We start from the raw sequence: 13,982 nt of genomic DNA on the forward strand, positions 1-13,982 counted from the left end.
TATTATCCGGGAGCACTCAGTTGATAAGCTGATATGGAAACCCAGTAATAATGACCGATTCACTATCACTTCGGCTCTCATATCAGAAAGCAAGACTATAGTATTCATGAGCACAAGGCGAATCTAGCTTGGAAACTCTCAGTGCCAAGCAAAATCAAATTTTTCTTGTGGTCGGCCATCAAAGAACAAATTCTTACTTCAGACAACCTTCATAGAAGAGGCTTCATTGCCCCCGATCTTTCTTGTCCCCTTTGCAGTGAGTGCGAAGAGACAGTCCAGCATGTCCTCTTATATTGTGGATTTTCGTGGCAAGTTTGGATGAAGATTTTTCATAAAATTGGGCTCCAAGTGGGGCTACATCAGGACCTCTTTGGCACCTTTGAGATGGTTTGAAGGATTCTCTTTCCTCGCCTGGGCAAGTTAATACTTTCGGCCTGTCTTGCACATATTCTATGGTGCATTTGGCTCGAGCGGAACAACCGGAGATTCAACTCCAAAGTTAGCACCCCGGACTACACGACTTCTCATTTCGTTGGCCTCATCTCGAGTTGGCTTCATACAAGGAAGGATTTTGCCACTCTATCGGGGATTTCCCTTCGAGAAAATTGGAATTTGATCACTCATATGTCTGGCCCAAGCGAAGCTCCGAGTATGGCCATCTGGGATCCTCCCCCTGTGACTGCATTAATCTGAATTTTGATGGTAGTGTTATTGGATGTCTTCGGCCGGTTGGAGCAGGTGGTGTGTTCAGAGGTCACAATAGAGATCCTATTCTTTCTTATACTGGTCCAGTGGGCATTGTCGATTCTAATACTACTGAAGTTAGTGCTCTGTTGTTTGGCCTCCAAAGCTTCATGTATCGTCTCCATGGCAAGTTAATCATTAAAGGCGACTGGAATACGGTTATTAGTTGGTGTTCCAAAGACATCTTCCCCCCTTGGCGCCACTGGCCCATCACTAATAGTATTGCTGACATTGTATTTTCTACTCATTATAATTGGAATCTCATTCCTAGATCAGCCAACTCTTTGGCTGATAAATTGGCAAAATTCGGAACTTCCCAGCAATCTCTCATTGTTTGGGAAGGCTTATCTCCTTTGTAAATTGCTCTTTTGAGCTTTTGTCTTAATAAAATTCAGCATAATTTCAAAAAAAAATAAAAATAAAAATAAGACCTCAACAACAAATGAAGAACCATTAGAGGAAAATAATCCCTTTCAATAAGATTTTGTACATGAACCCTTCAGAAGACAGTATCTACCATGCTGTTCGTACGTCATGGAGTTTGATACTGTTGAATGTGGATGGAATTACTGATATGCCAAATCTTCTTACTGAAAAGCAAATAATGCCATGGTGGGCCTCCCAGAAGAGAACCACGAAATAACTATCTAGAATCTCCTTCTACCACCAAGGGACATGAGAAATGCTGAATAGAGGTTCTCTATCCACATAACAAGGAAAGGAGTTTTGCCTCAGTGGAATCAAAGTGCTCAAAAGGGGTGGAGGATAGACAAATGACCTGATCCATTTGGTAACATATGACAATCGCACCTCCGACACAACTTGGATTACCCTATGCACAACAATGAAAATTTTGTTAAACCATCCATGAGAAAGAGGTTCCCATTGCAATAATTTGTGCAAATGATGAGCTAGAAGTGACAATATATCTCTCTAGTGCATTATTAAAACAGAGCTAGAAAGATAATGAAGAGGAAAATTTACTAATATAGAATTGTGGGCAATGAATTACATGCTCAACAACTGCACCTATGGTTTAGCTTTGATTTTGAATTGTTCCATATTGCTCTCTTTCCAAAAGGACCACACACTATCAGATACTTGGGGCAATGGGGTAGTTTTATATAACTGGAATATATGGAGTATTTTATGAAAAGAGAGGGTTGGGTAGTATTTTATTATATTCAGGGTTAAGGGAGCATTTTGGTCAATGAAAAGTAGAAAGATCTGACAAAAAAAAAAAGTATTTGACTCGGGCCTATGGCTGAATAGTCAGTGGAGGTGTCTGGTGTGAGATCTTGGCTTCAAGTCTCACTCAGTTAGAGGGTTTCAACATTCAAAACACCGAAGGAAGGTCTGGATAACGTAGTTTGGATCCAAGTATGTGCTGCCATTCGTGTTGGGTTAGCTTTTTGGAAGCAAACCCACAACTTTTATACTTAAATCTTGTAAGGCTTCTCAATTGATGTTAGGCTTTTGTAGCCCTAGCCATTATTGACTTTTGTGGTCTGGCCTTTGTAGCCACAGGGTGTTGCAAGGGTTGTGTACCCTTGGCTTTTAGGCTTGTATAGCCTAGTTTGTGTTGTTGTAAGTCCTTTTGTGAGCTTTGATGTAAATTGGGGGACGGTGGCTAGAAATTGAAGCAGTGTTAATGCAATAGAATGTTTTGAAAATTTTCTTTGCTATCTAAAGCTTTTCAGGATTGTGATTTCAATGAGTTTCGAAGCTACAGTCTACTCAATTATTTGTTCCAATTTGCCTGTTCAGATTTTGTCTGGTGTGGGTTTTGGATTTTCACTTGCTTGTTACATTCTGATGGTCAATTTCAGCGATAGGGCTGGTTACTCGCTGGAACAGATGGTTGGAGCCCTATGTCTGCATGTTACAGATGAGTCACCAACTGTTCGGCGCTTTTGCTTGAGAGGGCTGGTTCAGGTAATAATTTTTTTTACTTTGATAACTGTTAAAGTTAGGTGAACTCCATAACTAGTTCAGGTATTACAGTTCCATTAGCTTTTCTTTTTGAATGTTGAACCTCATACTTTGGTGAGACTTGATCTCAAGAACTCACCCAAGCTAAATACTGAACCTACTATAGTTTCTTTATCTTGGTATCTAGTAGACAGTGTGAAGAGCTGCTAGTGGCTGGGTTACTTCATGACTTAGGACCATGTAGAATTGAGAAATCAAGCATTGACAAAGCATGGAAAGTCGGGAGGAAACTTCCTACTGCTGTTAATTTACTGATTAGGAGATTAGGAAATAAGATTGACCCCTTGATCTACAGATTACAACTTACATATTTTTTAGAGCAATATCACAACTTGTAAGAAATAAGGGTATTTTCACAATCTGTATTTATGTGTATTTATGTCCCTCCAGGTTTAGAAGCGTTTCTAATTTCATTGTAATTGAATTATTTCAGGAATTAGCAAATATTTACACATTAAGAGGTATTATTGTAATGAGGGTCAGAGTTGTCTTTTTATTGTAATTTCACAAAGTGATTTATAATAGAAGGTTAGAGCTCAATTAAGGCTTCTAACAAGATTGCCATCTTTACAGTGGTTCTTACTCACTTCTTCTCTTCTTCTCCTTTCTTCCTTTAATCTCGTAATCACTTTGATTCCATATGATTTACATTGAAAAGACAAAAAAAATTCAGCTTCTAATGTCCGTTAAGTCACTTTAACTGACCACTCTATCCCTGAATATGCAATCACTTAGAAAACTTGATGATAATAATTTCAATTGTACCCTTGGTCTCACATCTTTTGACACTCACCCTCAAGCTAGAACATAAATATTATACGTGCCTAGCTTGTTACACAGAACGGTAAAATCCTTTTTCAGGAGGACCTTGGTAAACAAACGTCCTAGCTGTTCAAATGATCTTACAGGAGTTGTAATCAATATCTATGTGCTTAGTCCTCTCGCAGGACTGATTGCTAGCTATAAAAATAGTTGGCTGATTGTCACTCTCGGAGCTTCTCAACCACAACCACCTTAGCAATAGAAGTCTTCAGCCACGTCAATTCACATCTAATTATAGTTTGCTACTTGGCCTCTTTACTTGATCTAGTTACTACTATCTGTTTCTTGCGATTCCACCACTAGTGGATTTTCTATTGTTTGGTGAAAAAAGAAAGAAATTGAGGAAGAAAGAGAGAATAAAGAGATTGGAGGAGAGAGTGCTAAGCCAGCACTCATTAGAGGCTCAAAGTCGACCTCCCTTTTTTTATTTCACTTATGTGATTACAAGAATAAATTTACAATAGTGCCCATCATAGCTCCTACTCATATAACTTCATGTATATATATCAGTATTTAACCAAATTTGAATTTACAAGAGTAAATTTACAATAGTGTCCTCATAGCTCCTCCTCATATAACTTCATGTATACCCATCAGAATTTAACCAAACTTGAACATAGGTTCTTAACATGACATATAATCTACTGTTAATTTCAGTACAACTCAGGTCCCTAGTTTTGGCTCAGATAATTATCCCTGATTCCAAACTTCTACAGATTCCATCTGGGTACATCCTGCAGTACAGTACACAAGTTATGGGGGTTATTGTAGTGTTGCTTGAGGATCCTGATGAATCAGTTCAATTAACTGCTGTGCAATGCTTACTCATGGTAAATCCCATCCAAAATGTAGTATCTCTGTGTTTTACTTCTTTGAATTGCCCATGTTGATAATGCTAATGAAGTAGTGTGTTATGAATGTGACAGGTTCTTGGATTGTCAGTTAAGGACGCAGTTGATCCTTTGTTGCTTAGCCTTTCTTTACGGCTGAGAAATCTTCAGGTGAGTTCCATTTCGTTTTTGTGTAGCTGAAATCAAAATGCAGCTATGACAAATTATCAGGAGTGTCTATCCTCAGTAGGACCTAAATAACCAATTATCTAGTGCACACCTGATATTATCTGGATTAGCCAAGCTTCATAATTGTGTTTCAACAAGTGGATATCAGAAACTAAATTTAGATCTATACATCATATGCTTTTTGTAAACATCTTGGCAAAGCTGACGCATTTCAGCTTGTAAGGCGGTTTAGAATTCAAGTGTCTCCACAATGATTGTTTATGCTTTTTGGATTGTATGTGTTAAGGTGCCATGGTAGATCTGATTGACCTGTTAAATAAAAATATAATACACTATGAATCTGATTCGACCAGTGTGGGATCCTACAAAATAGACCTGACTCTCATTTTCTTTTCTTTTTTTGGAAAGTAGTCTTTATTTGAATTTGATTTACCAGTTTATGGCCTGCAATATTAACTGGAAAAATGTTAAAATGCCCATAGCTTTTATCAGGGATTGTATACAAATATTCTTACATGATTTACCATTTCTTATCTAGGACATCAAAATTATCTATGGTAGTAAACTGATTTTGTTACCCACCATAATGTGTATAAGTTGTATAAGTTTTGGAAAGTTCTACTACACTTATTCTATATTTACTCCTTTTTCTTTCAAGTTTACGTTTTTTAGATCCAAAGAAGCAACAACTGAAAAGCTAAATTATTGATTTTACACTTTATGTGGCAAACAGATGAGCATGAATGAAAAGATACGTGCTTGTGCATTTGCATCATTTGGAGCTCTAAGCAAATATGCTAGTAATGGTCAACTTGATTCCTTTCTTGAGCAGGTGAGTGCCCTTCTTATTTAATGTGTTGATCAAAACTTGGAAGACATGCTGTATGAAATATCTATAGAAAAGTTTATTTTAGTATTAAATAATAGATTTTGAATTGATTAAGTTCCAAGTTCTTGTTGTTGTTGTTTTTTGGGTAATAATCAATTGAAATGTTATTAATATGGGCTGGGTCAAACTCCAAAAGCCTACATTAGCTTATTAACTTTTTATTATCTTTCACTTCTGCTAGGGCCAGTTATGGTGCACTTTTCTACTATTCTAACACTCCCCCTCACGTGCGGGACTTCTTTGTGGCTCCTACAAGTGGATAGTTTTTGGGTAGAGGTTCATGTAGATCTACCTGCTTTAATATCATGTTAGAGTTTGGGTCCAAGGCCCATCCCAAAATGATTAGCCAATTAGGAGGCCTATTGCTCATTCTTATGAACTATTAGATCCCCAAGTAATTTTTAGACATGCAACTAATAACAATACTACACTCCCTCTCACATCCAGGCCCAACAAAAACAAATGATGGGCTTAATGTGGACTGATACAGATAGGGCACAAGCATACAGGTTTGAACTATAACCTGTGTTTGGTACTTTAATAAGTTTGAGCCCTGTTTTATCCTAAAATGATTGGCCAAGTTAAGAAATCTCTTTCTAAACTATTAAACCCAATAACTTTCTACACTTTCGATCCATGTGAGACTATTTTTAACACTCTTCTTCATGTGTAGGACCCCTTTGTGGCTCCTACATATGGATAGTTTTTGAGTGGAGGTCCATGTAGAGATATCTTCCTTAATACCATGTTAAAGTTTGGGTCCATGGCCCATCCAAAAATGACTAGCCAATTAGGAGGCCCATTACTCACGCTTATAACTAACTAAATCGCCAAGTAATTTTTAAATGTGAGACTATTACCTATGCTAACACCCCCTCTCACATCTAGGCTCAACAAAACAAACTGATGGGCATGTAGTGTGGACTAATAAGGATAAGGCACAAACAAACAGGCTTGAACTGAAACCTAGCTCTGATACTATGATAAGTTTGAGCCTGGTTCCATCTGAAAATGACTAGCTAAGATAAGTACTAGACATTCAGGCTTTAGATAAATAGACAGGTGGGTTGTGATGTTGACTGATTTAGACAGGGAACAAAAAATGGGCTTGAATTTGTAACCTAGATTTGATACTATGATAAGTTTGAGCCTAGTTCTATCCTAAAATGACGATGAAGAAGTCTCTTTGTAATCTAATTAAACCCAAGATCTTACTGCTATTTGATCCATGTGAGACTATTCTTGACTTTTAAATGGTATCAGAGTAGGTGCTCAAAAGTGGGCCTTGCACTTTAATTTAAATACTTTATTTTTTGTTAAAGTTGGATGAGTATAAGAAGGAAAAGACATGAAGTACAATGAAAAGTTCATCATGGAACAAAATGAATTAGATGAATTAGAGAATCACTGTTGTACATTTGGACAAAGGAAAGGGGAGCCCTTGCAGGTTGTTAAATGTATCTTTCGGAAATCAGTCTGATACATATATTTGTAGTTAGAAATTATCCATTATGAAATTTAGTTATGTCATGTGTTCTATACTATTTATCAAACTGGCGTAGCTTAAGTTTCGTGACCATGAAAAGGAAACATCACTGTCTCTTATAAGAACCTCCACTAATAATGGCAGATATCTGTTGAACAATACTGCAAATGCCTTGATTGGCTGTAGATAATACAAGTCTTATACACTGAGCTTGAGGACCTAAATAGATGCAAATTTTTCCAGGTGCATGGAGCTGTCCCACGGCTTATCCTCCATGTCCATGATTATGATTTGAATGTTCGTCAAGCTTGCCGGGTACTGCTATCTCCAAAGTTTCTGCTATCTCCACAGTTTCTGTATTGTTTCTTTTAATATTTTTGTTTCTTCTGCCATTGTGGGAAAATATTGTGGAAAACAATTAAATAATTTTTATGCAAAGAACTATTGAAAACTCTTAGGATTCAGGAGTAGATAGATTTAAGAAGAAAAGGACAGGTTGGAAGAACAAGAAGAGTAACTAAAGAGAGTGATTAAACATAATGGCAACCTTTCTGTCTCTATTATTTATCTTCAATTGAGTAACTAATTTCTAGTTCCATTTATACTTGAATGAGTAATTTATGTGTACTCGAACACTCTCTTTCAAGCTTGTGCATATATAGATCATAGAGGTTGCCATAGATTGTTTGTAACTGAGCCCGTGCTAATGTTTTTGTAAAGAGATCTACTAGCTGAATCTGGAATGAAATGCGTTGACTAGAATGGCTATCATACATGGATCTATAGTTTTTAACTCTCCCTCAAGTTAGAGAGTATGTAACATGAATCTTTGCTTGAAACAAAAGGATATGAATGAGGTGCTTTTGGAAGATTGATATTCAGGTTGAATTGAAACACTTTGAGAGGACTTTTTTTTTTAAGAAAGTGCAAATTTTATTAAAAAGGAAAGAGCAAACAAATAGCAAGGTGGCCACTGAGGCCTCCGAAGAACACAAAGGCCACAAAGGGAACCAAAGAACACTCTGACCAGGGAAGCCACAATACTTCTGAGAGATTATAATACTATGGTGCAAATGACCCATTTTAGCATTATGATCAGCAAGCAACTACACCTCACGAGAGACTTTAGACCACTCAATCGGCAATTGAGAGGTCAAGTCCACAATGTCCAAGAATTCCTGATCACATATTCAACTTAATTGGCAATCCCAATTCACCAATGAAATCACTGTTTTAGAATCCACCTTCAACAATTACCGGAAGACAAGTGTCGATTGTAAATCTTGAGCCCTTGGAGGCAATGAACTTCAGCCGTATTGGAGTCGGATATGCCTAACAGACCATATTGGGAGAGGATGATCAAACTTTCTTGATGCACTCTATTGAATACAGATGGCCCAGGATTTTCAGTCAAGCTCCTGTCAAAATTCAGTTTAAGGTGGTTCATGGAGGGGCTGAAACAGCCAAGAGCTTCAGTTTGTAGCACAAAAGGGTGACAGTTTTTCTCCACTTTTCTCAGATGACCGTGGCTGGTATTTCTTGAACATCTTTAGGAGCTTAGTCCACTTTACAGTGACATGTCTTCTTCTCAATCACCCTACCTTCAATCCATTTTTTACCAAATGAGTACATTCATTATCTTCTAACAGATGAACCAAGGAATGCCTGCAATGTTAAAGCGCCACAGAAACACCCCCATCTCTGGCAGGTGAGTAGAAAAGGAGATGCCCAACAGCTTGGCAATGCTGTTTGGCATGCAGAAGGAGAGCCCAAAAAGCTGTAGGAAGGATTGCCAGATCTCCCTCACAAAAGTGCATGCAAAAGCCGGTGGTCAATACTTTCAGGCTCAGTAGTACAGAATTTATGTAGGCAATTGTTACTGGTCATACCTCTACATTGAAGTTGGTCACAGGTAAGGATTCGTTTCTTCAGCATGCACCCCAAGAAGAATTTTACCTTTGGGTGGGTCAATAAACCTCCAAGCCATGGTAGGGGCAGCCCTAGTATCATGCGTCACTCCAGCAAGATTTCACCAAGAAGAGGCCAGAGGTTGCTGCAGTCCAAATTAATCTATCCTTGCCAGATGGGCTGGTGTAGACACTATCAAGAATTCTGAGCAGGTGGGGAAGCTTGTGATCAAAGAGGGGTTGCCTGAGGTTCTGATTCCAAGCCTCTCCTGTGGGATTGCAAGTAGCACCGACATAGGAGTTCCTGTGATTGTCGAATCGATAGATGACTGCATAGGAGTTGGCCAGGCACTGTTCTCCAACCCAAGTGTCTAGTATCCAATCTGATTCCCATTCTGGTAAGGCTTTTGAACTTGTCAATAGCATTACACATGGCTCTCCAGATAGCGGAAGTACATCTTGTTCTTCTTTCAGGAAAGAAGGTGTTCTGCATGCTATATTTTTCACAAACAATGCTTCCCAAAGGCTGTTGCACTCCCGATTGAAGCACCAAATCCACCTCATGAGGAGGACAGTGTTCATGCGGAAGATCTTTTTTATGCTGACACCCCCTGCTCTCCTTGGCCTACACACTTCGTCCCAATTCATCAATCTGTATGTAAAGTGCTAATCTGCTCCACGCCACATGAACTTTCTCTAGACATTGTTGAATCTGTGAGCAGCTGCCATGGGACAGGGGAGGAGAGAGATACGGTAGTTAGGAATACCAGTGAGTCAACTTGATCAGCATTAGTCTGCCAGAAGGTGTGAGGAGCTTCCTCTGCAATGGAGAGAGGACCTCCAGTTTACTAATTTCCGGGTCCCACAAGGAGGCAGTGATGACACCGGAATGCTGAAGTACCCGAGAGGCAGCTAGCCTACATTGCAATCAAATAGGCTGGCCAGGTACCAAGAATGCTCGTCCTTCATATTTTGGCTTATTAGAGTAGATTTACCTCAATTCACTTTTTTCTCCAACATAAGCTTCTACACCATGAGTAAAGCTTTGACATTCAGAATGTTATTCTCCTGACCATCACAAAAACATAAGGTATCATCTGCATATTGCAGAATAGGAGTGGAGAAAGGGGAATTGACTTTTTCATCCAAGAGAGAACCGTTTTGCACCGGTCAGGAACTGGTTCATGGCTTTCAATGCAAGATTGAATAGGGTCTCCTTGTCTTAGACCCCTAGATGCCCCAAAATAGCCATATGCAGCCCCATAAATAAGGATAGAGAATTTGTCAGACATGATGCAACTTTTAATCCATAGCCTACAACTATTTCTGAAACCCATCTTTTGAAGAATCTCATCTAAGAAGACCTAATTGACCATCACAAAAACATAAGGTATCATCTGCATATTGCAGAATAGGAGTGGAGAAAGGGGAATTGACTTTTTCATCCAAGAGAGAACCGTTTTGGACCAGTCAGGAACTGGTTCATGGCTTTCAATGCAAGATTGAATAGGGTCTCCTTGTCTTAGACCCCTAAGATGCCCCATAAATAAGGATAGAGAATTTGTCAGACATGATGCAACTATTAATCCATAGCCTACAACTATTTCTGAAACCCATCTTTTGAAGAATCTCATCTAAGAAGACCTAATTGACACTATTGCATGCCTTTCCAAAAGGATCGAATTCAGATCTGCATCCCTTTTAAGAACGATGACTGATGTGCATTAATGAGTGTGTTGAACACCTTTGGAAGTCTGTCAGCAGCAAGGACTCTTGTAATGAGCTTGAATGTGCTGGAGAGAAAGACTAATTGGCTATTAATCACCTGAATGTGAGGCCCCAACTATCTTTGAAGGGTTAGGAATGAATCCCCAATGCAGATGCTTGTGGTACCAAAATTGTAGAACTCATTGAATTTGATTAGTCCCCCCATGTCGTCATGTAAAATTCTACACCAAAGCCATCTGGGTCAAGCACCTTGTCCTTGGGCATGGCATTCATTGCCTGCTCGATCTATTTTTGGGAGAAGCTAGGCAAGAAGGTTGCTGGATGGAAAGCCCGACTGTTGGTGGCTGAGGGACGAAACAGCAGGTTGTCTTTATAGAGGTTGGCAAAGATACTGACCAGTGTGGATGTGATCTTGTTAAGAGTTAGTGATTGACTACCCATTTAGCTCAAGCCTACCAATTGAGTTTAGTCTCCTTTTTGCGGCAATAGCATGGAAGAAGCTGGTATTCGCATCGCCATCAATAAGCCAGCCGTATGTGGCACATAGCTTCCTACAGGTGCAGTCACTCGGGACAATCAAACTTTAGATTGCTTTTGAGTGGACAATCAAACTTTAGGTTGCTTCTTATATAACTTCTGCACCTCATTGTTCCACCCATGTATGGTGAATTCAAGCAATATTTCGCCGGATGGAGCCTATGGCATGTTGAAAAATCCAATAGGCTAAAATAAATACTTAAGATGAAGTGAGGAAAACCCAAAGCCCTGACTAGAGGGCAAGACAAAATATAGAAGGATGGCAATTAGTTGAAAATAGTGATGAAAAAAAAAAAAAAAAAAAGGAGAAAAACTATGAATGGTTAGACAAATGGACAAGAGAGTGATGAGGGGAGAAAGATACTGAAAGAGTCAGAATTGCCAAAAACAGGGAGAAAAACTGAGATGAGACCTTAATTTACATTGCAGATGACTTTGTGTTAATCATGCTACGACGAATGGAAATGTTCAGGAGAGTGGGAACAGCGTACTTCCATATAGGAGCTATGTTTTTGCATGGTTGGTGTCTGTTCGTGAATGTTGTTGGTGATGTCATCGCAGCTACTGTAAAATGAAGAAGAAAGAGAGGAGAGAGATTGAGAGGTCTAAAATCAACATCTCTTCTATTGAATAGTCGCTTAAGTGATAATAGGATAAAAATACATAAATACCCCTCTACACTAAAATCTCCATAGCTCCCTAATTACAGCTCAAGACAAACTAAAAATTGGACCATATAACTCTTATACAAAGATCAACATAATCCTACACTAGAGGGACAATCTGGTAAGTGTGAAAAGACCAAAATACCCTTTACATATAATACAAACACTTCGCTTATATAGACTAATTGAAGACAGCTTTCAAACTCCCTTTTACAAATGGAAACCAAAGAATGTGCAGCCCCTCAGAATAATAATGCTGTCCGGTTTACCCATTTATAAAAATGATAAAAAAAAATAAAATAGAATCAAGTTTGCACTTGGAACTACTGAAAAAAAAGTTTTCACTTTACCTGAAATTCAGGCCCCTCCATCATGGTTTAGTCTTGTTTTGTCCTTATTGAGAGGTGAGGTTTGGGTTGAGAGTCTTTCCAGTATCTGTTTGGCTGGTGCTTTAAGACAGTGGATCCTCCTTGGTAGCATTAGTGTCTTTAACGAAATTGTGGATATTTCTGATATCTTTCCTTGTATTTGAAGTCGTGCATCAACAACAACTATTCATGTAGCTTATTCTCTTGCCTAAGACTCCTACTTACCAAACTAGACTAGTTTTTTAGATCTAATACTCTAAAATAAGGATCTCTTATAGATAAAAGGACTAGTATAAACTAGGAAACACATATTAAAAGAATTTTTACATAAGAAAGTCCTAATAAAAATAATGTGAAATAGGAAACCCCTAAAATGAAAAAAAAAAAAAAGTGGTGGATTGAGGGCGATTCCACTCTTAAAACCCATTACCATTTCTTAAAACTAATATGGGACTTTTTTCCACTCAATACACCCCCTCATGTCCAGGTTTACACATAGGCTTATACATATCTGATCTGAGACATGGGTACAAACTCCAAAGGAAGCACAAAAGAAACAAACTCCCAAATGGAGCACAAACCGCGCCTCGGCCCACCTACACATCCTGTTTTGATAGCACTAAAGGATTGAACCCAATTCCATCCCAGCTACTTCAGAGACCTATTTGCTCAACCATATAATTTAATATTATTTCTTACTACTTATCAATATGAGCTTTTTTCCCACTCAACAAAAAGACCCCCTTCTCTAGGAAAGAAACTTCCTCGAAAAGACAATTACTAAAATAATAAAATACAACTTAATGCAACTAGGACAGTTTTAAAAATAAAAAGAAACCAAACTAGGAAACTCCTAAACATGGCCTCTTCAGTTGTTAATGTGACTACTATTATGCAACAAACAAATTACAAGTATTACTTTATATGAGATTCATAGAAGTTCCCTCCGCATTTTTGTATGAACTGATGGTGTTTTTTTTTTCTTTTTTTGGCAAATAGAACACTCTTAGGTGGATTGCAACTTTAATGCAAGTGGATGGGATCTCTGGCCTATTCAACACACAAGCTTTCAACTCTGACCACCGGTATTTAGTGGGACCCTTAAAATTTCTGGACCTGAATTTCCTTCTTAAATTCTACTCTTGATGCATAAATTGATATTGATGTCATCAATCTTTACCAGAAATGATTATGAAGACTTCCTGAGGGATATAGCTAGGCAACTCTGTCAAAACTTTTCTGCAAAAGCTGATACATACATGGCCTCAATTATCCAGGTCTGCCTATACTTTTGCAAGTTGATATTGATGATCAGATAATAGCTCAGATGAAGCTGTCCTGAATCAGACCACTAAATTTAATAATTTTATTGACTAAGCCAAGTTCTCCAATTTCTGACTCAGTTGGGTCTAAAGCCATTCTACTTATCATAATTTAGTCCAATTTTCTTAGATTGGTTGAAGTGGTCGCCAGAAAGAATGTTGAAATATATTGCTCTTGGAAACCCTTTAATGCAGGCTTTTGATGCTCCATGGCCGACTATCCAGGCAAACGCCATTTACTTATCTTGTAGCATGTTTTCATTTTTAAGCGATCAACGCTCCATGCTGCCATATTTTACACAGGTTCCCTCAACTGACTTCTGTGGATTAGTTTCTTTTTCTCTTTGTTATTCTGCACGGTCACCTGATTTCAACGCACTGTAGTTGTCCAGATTCAAATAATGTTTTGATTATAAAATAAGAGGATCATAGTTTTCACCTCTTTTTTCTTTTTTCATGTTGTACTCACCGGCTTTTTAAATTAGTGCAGTGGAAATTTCAAA

The 13,982-nt window shown here is 38.3% G+C and overlaps 1 protein-coding gene across 3 annotated transcripts in view; it reads left to right on the top strand.

Annotated features, from left to right (window-relative positions):
- Positions 1–13,982, top strand: part of LOC137944269 (protein SHOOT GRAVITROPISM 6) — a 107,473-nt gene that overhangs the window by 93,145 nt on the left and 346 nt on the right. For all 3 annotated transcript variants that reach the window (XM_068789899.1, XM_068789900.1, XM_068789901.1), the window contains 8 exons: positions 2,574–2,679; positions 4,275–4,388; positions 4,485–4,559; positions 5,311–5,409; positions 7,196–7,267; positions 13,157–13,242; positions 13,341–13,434; positions 13,675–13,782. In XM_068789899.1, the coding sequence (XP_068646000.1) occupies positions 2,574–2,679; positions 4,275–4,388; positions 4,485–4,559; positions 5,311–5,409; positions 7,196–7,267; positions 13,157–13,242; positions 13,341–13,434; positions 13,675–13,782 (754 nt within the window). The remainder of the gene's footprint in view (positions 1–2,573; positions 2,680–4,274; positions 4,389–4,484; positions 4,560–5,310; positions 5,410–7,195; positions 7,268–13,156; positions 13,243–13,340; positions 13,435–13,674; positions 13,783–13,982) is intronic.

This window comes from Aristolochia californica, unplaced genomic scaffold (genome assembly GCF_029961685.1).
Source record: "Aristolochia californica isolate CCGP_79_NKW_82.1479 unplaced genomic scaffold, dmAriCali1.0.hap1 SCAF_11, whole genome shotgun sequence".
NCBI classification, from domain to species: Eukaryota; Viridiplantae; Streptophyta; class Magnoliopsida; order Piperales; family Aristolochiaceae; genus Aristolochia; species Aristolochia californica.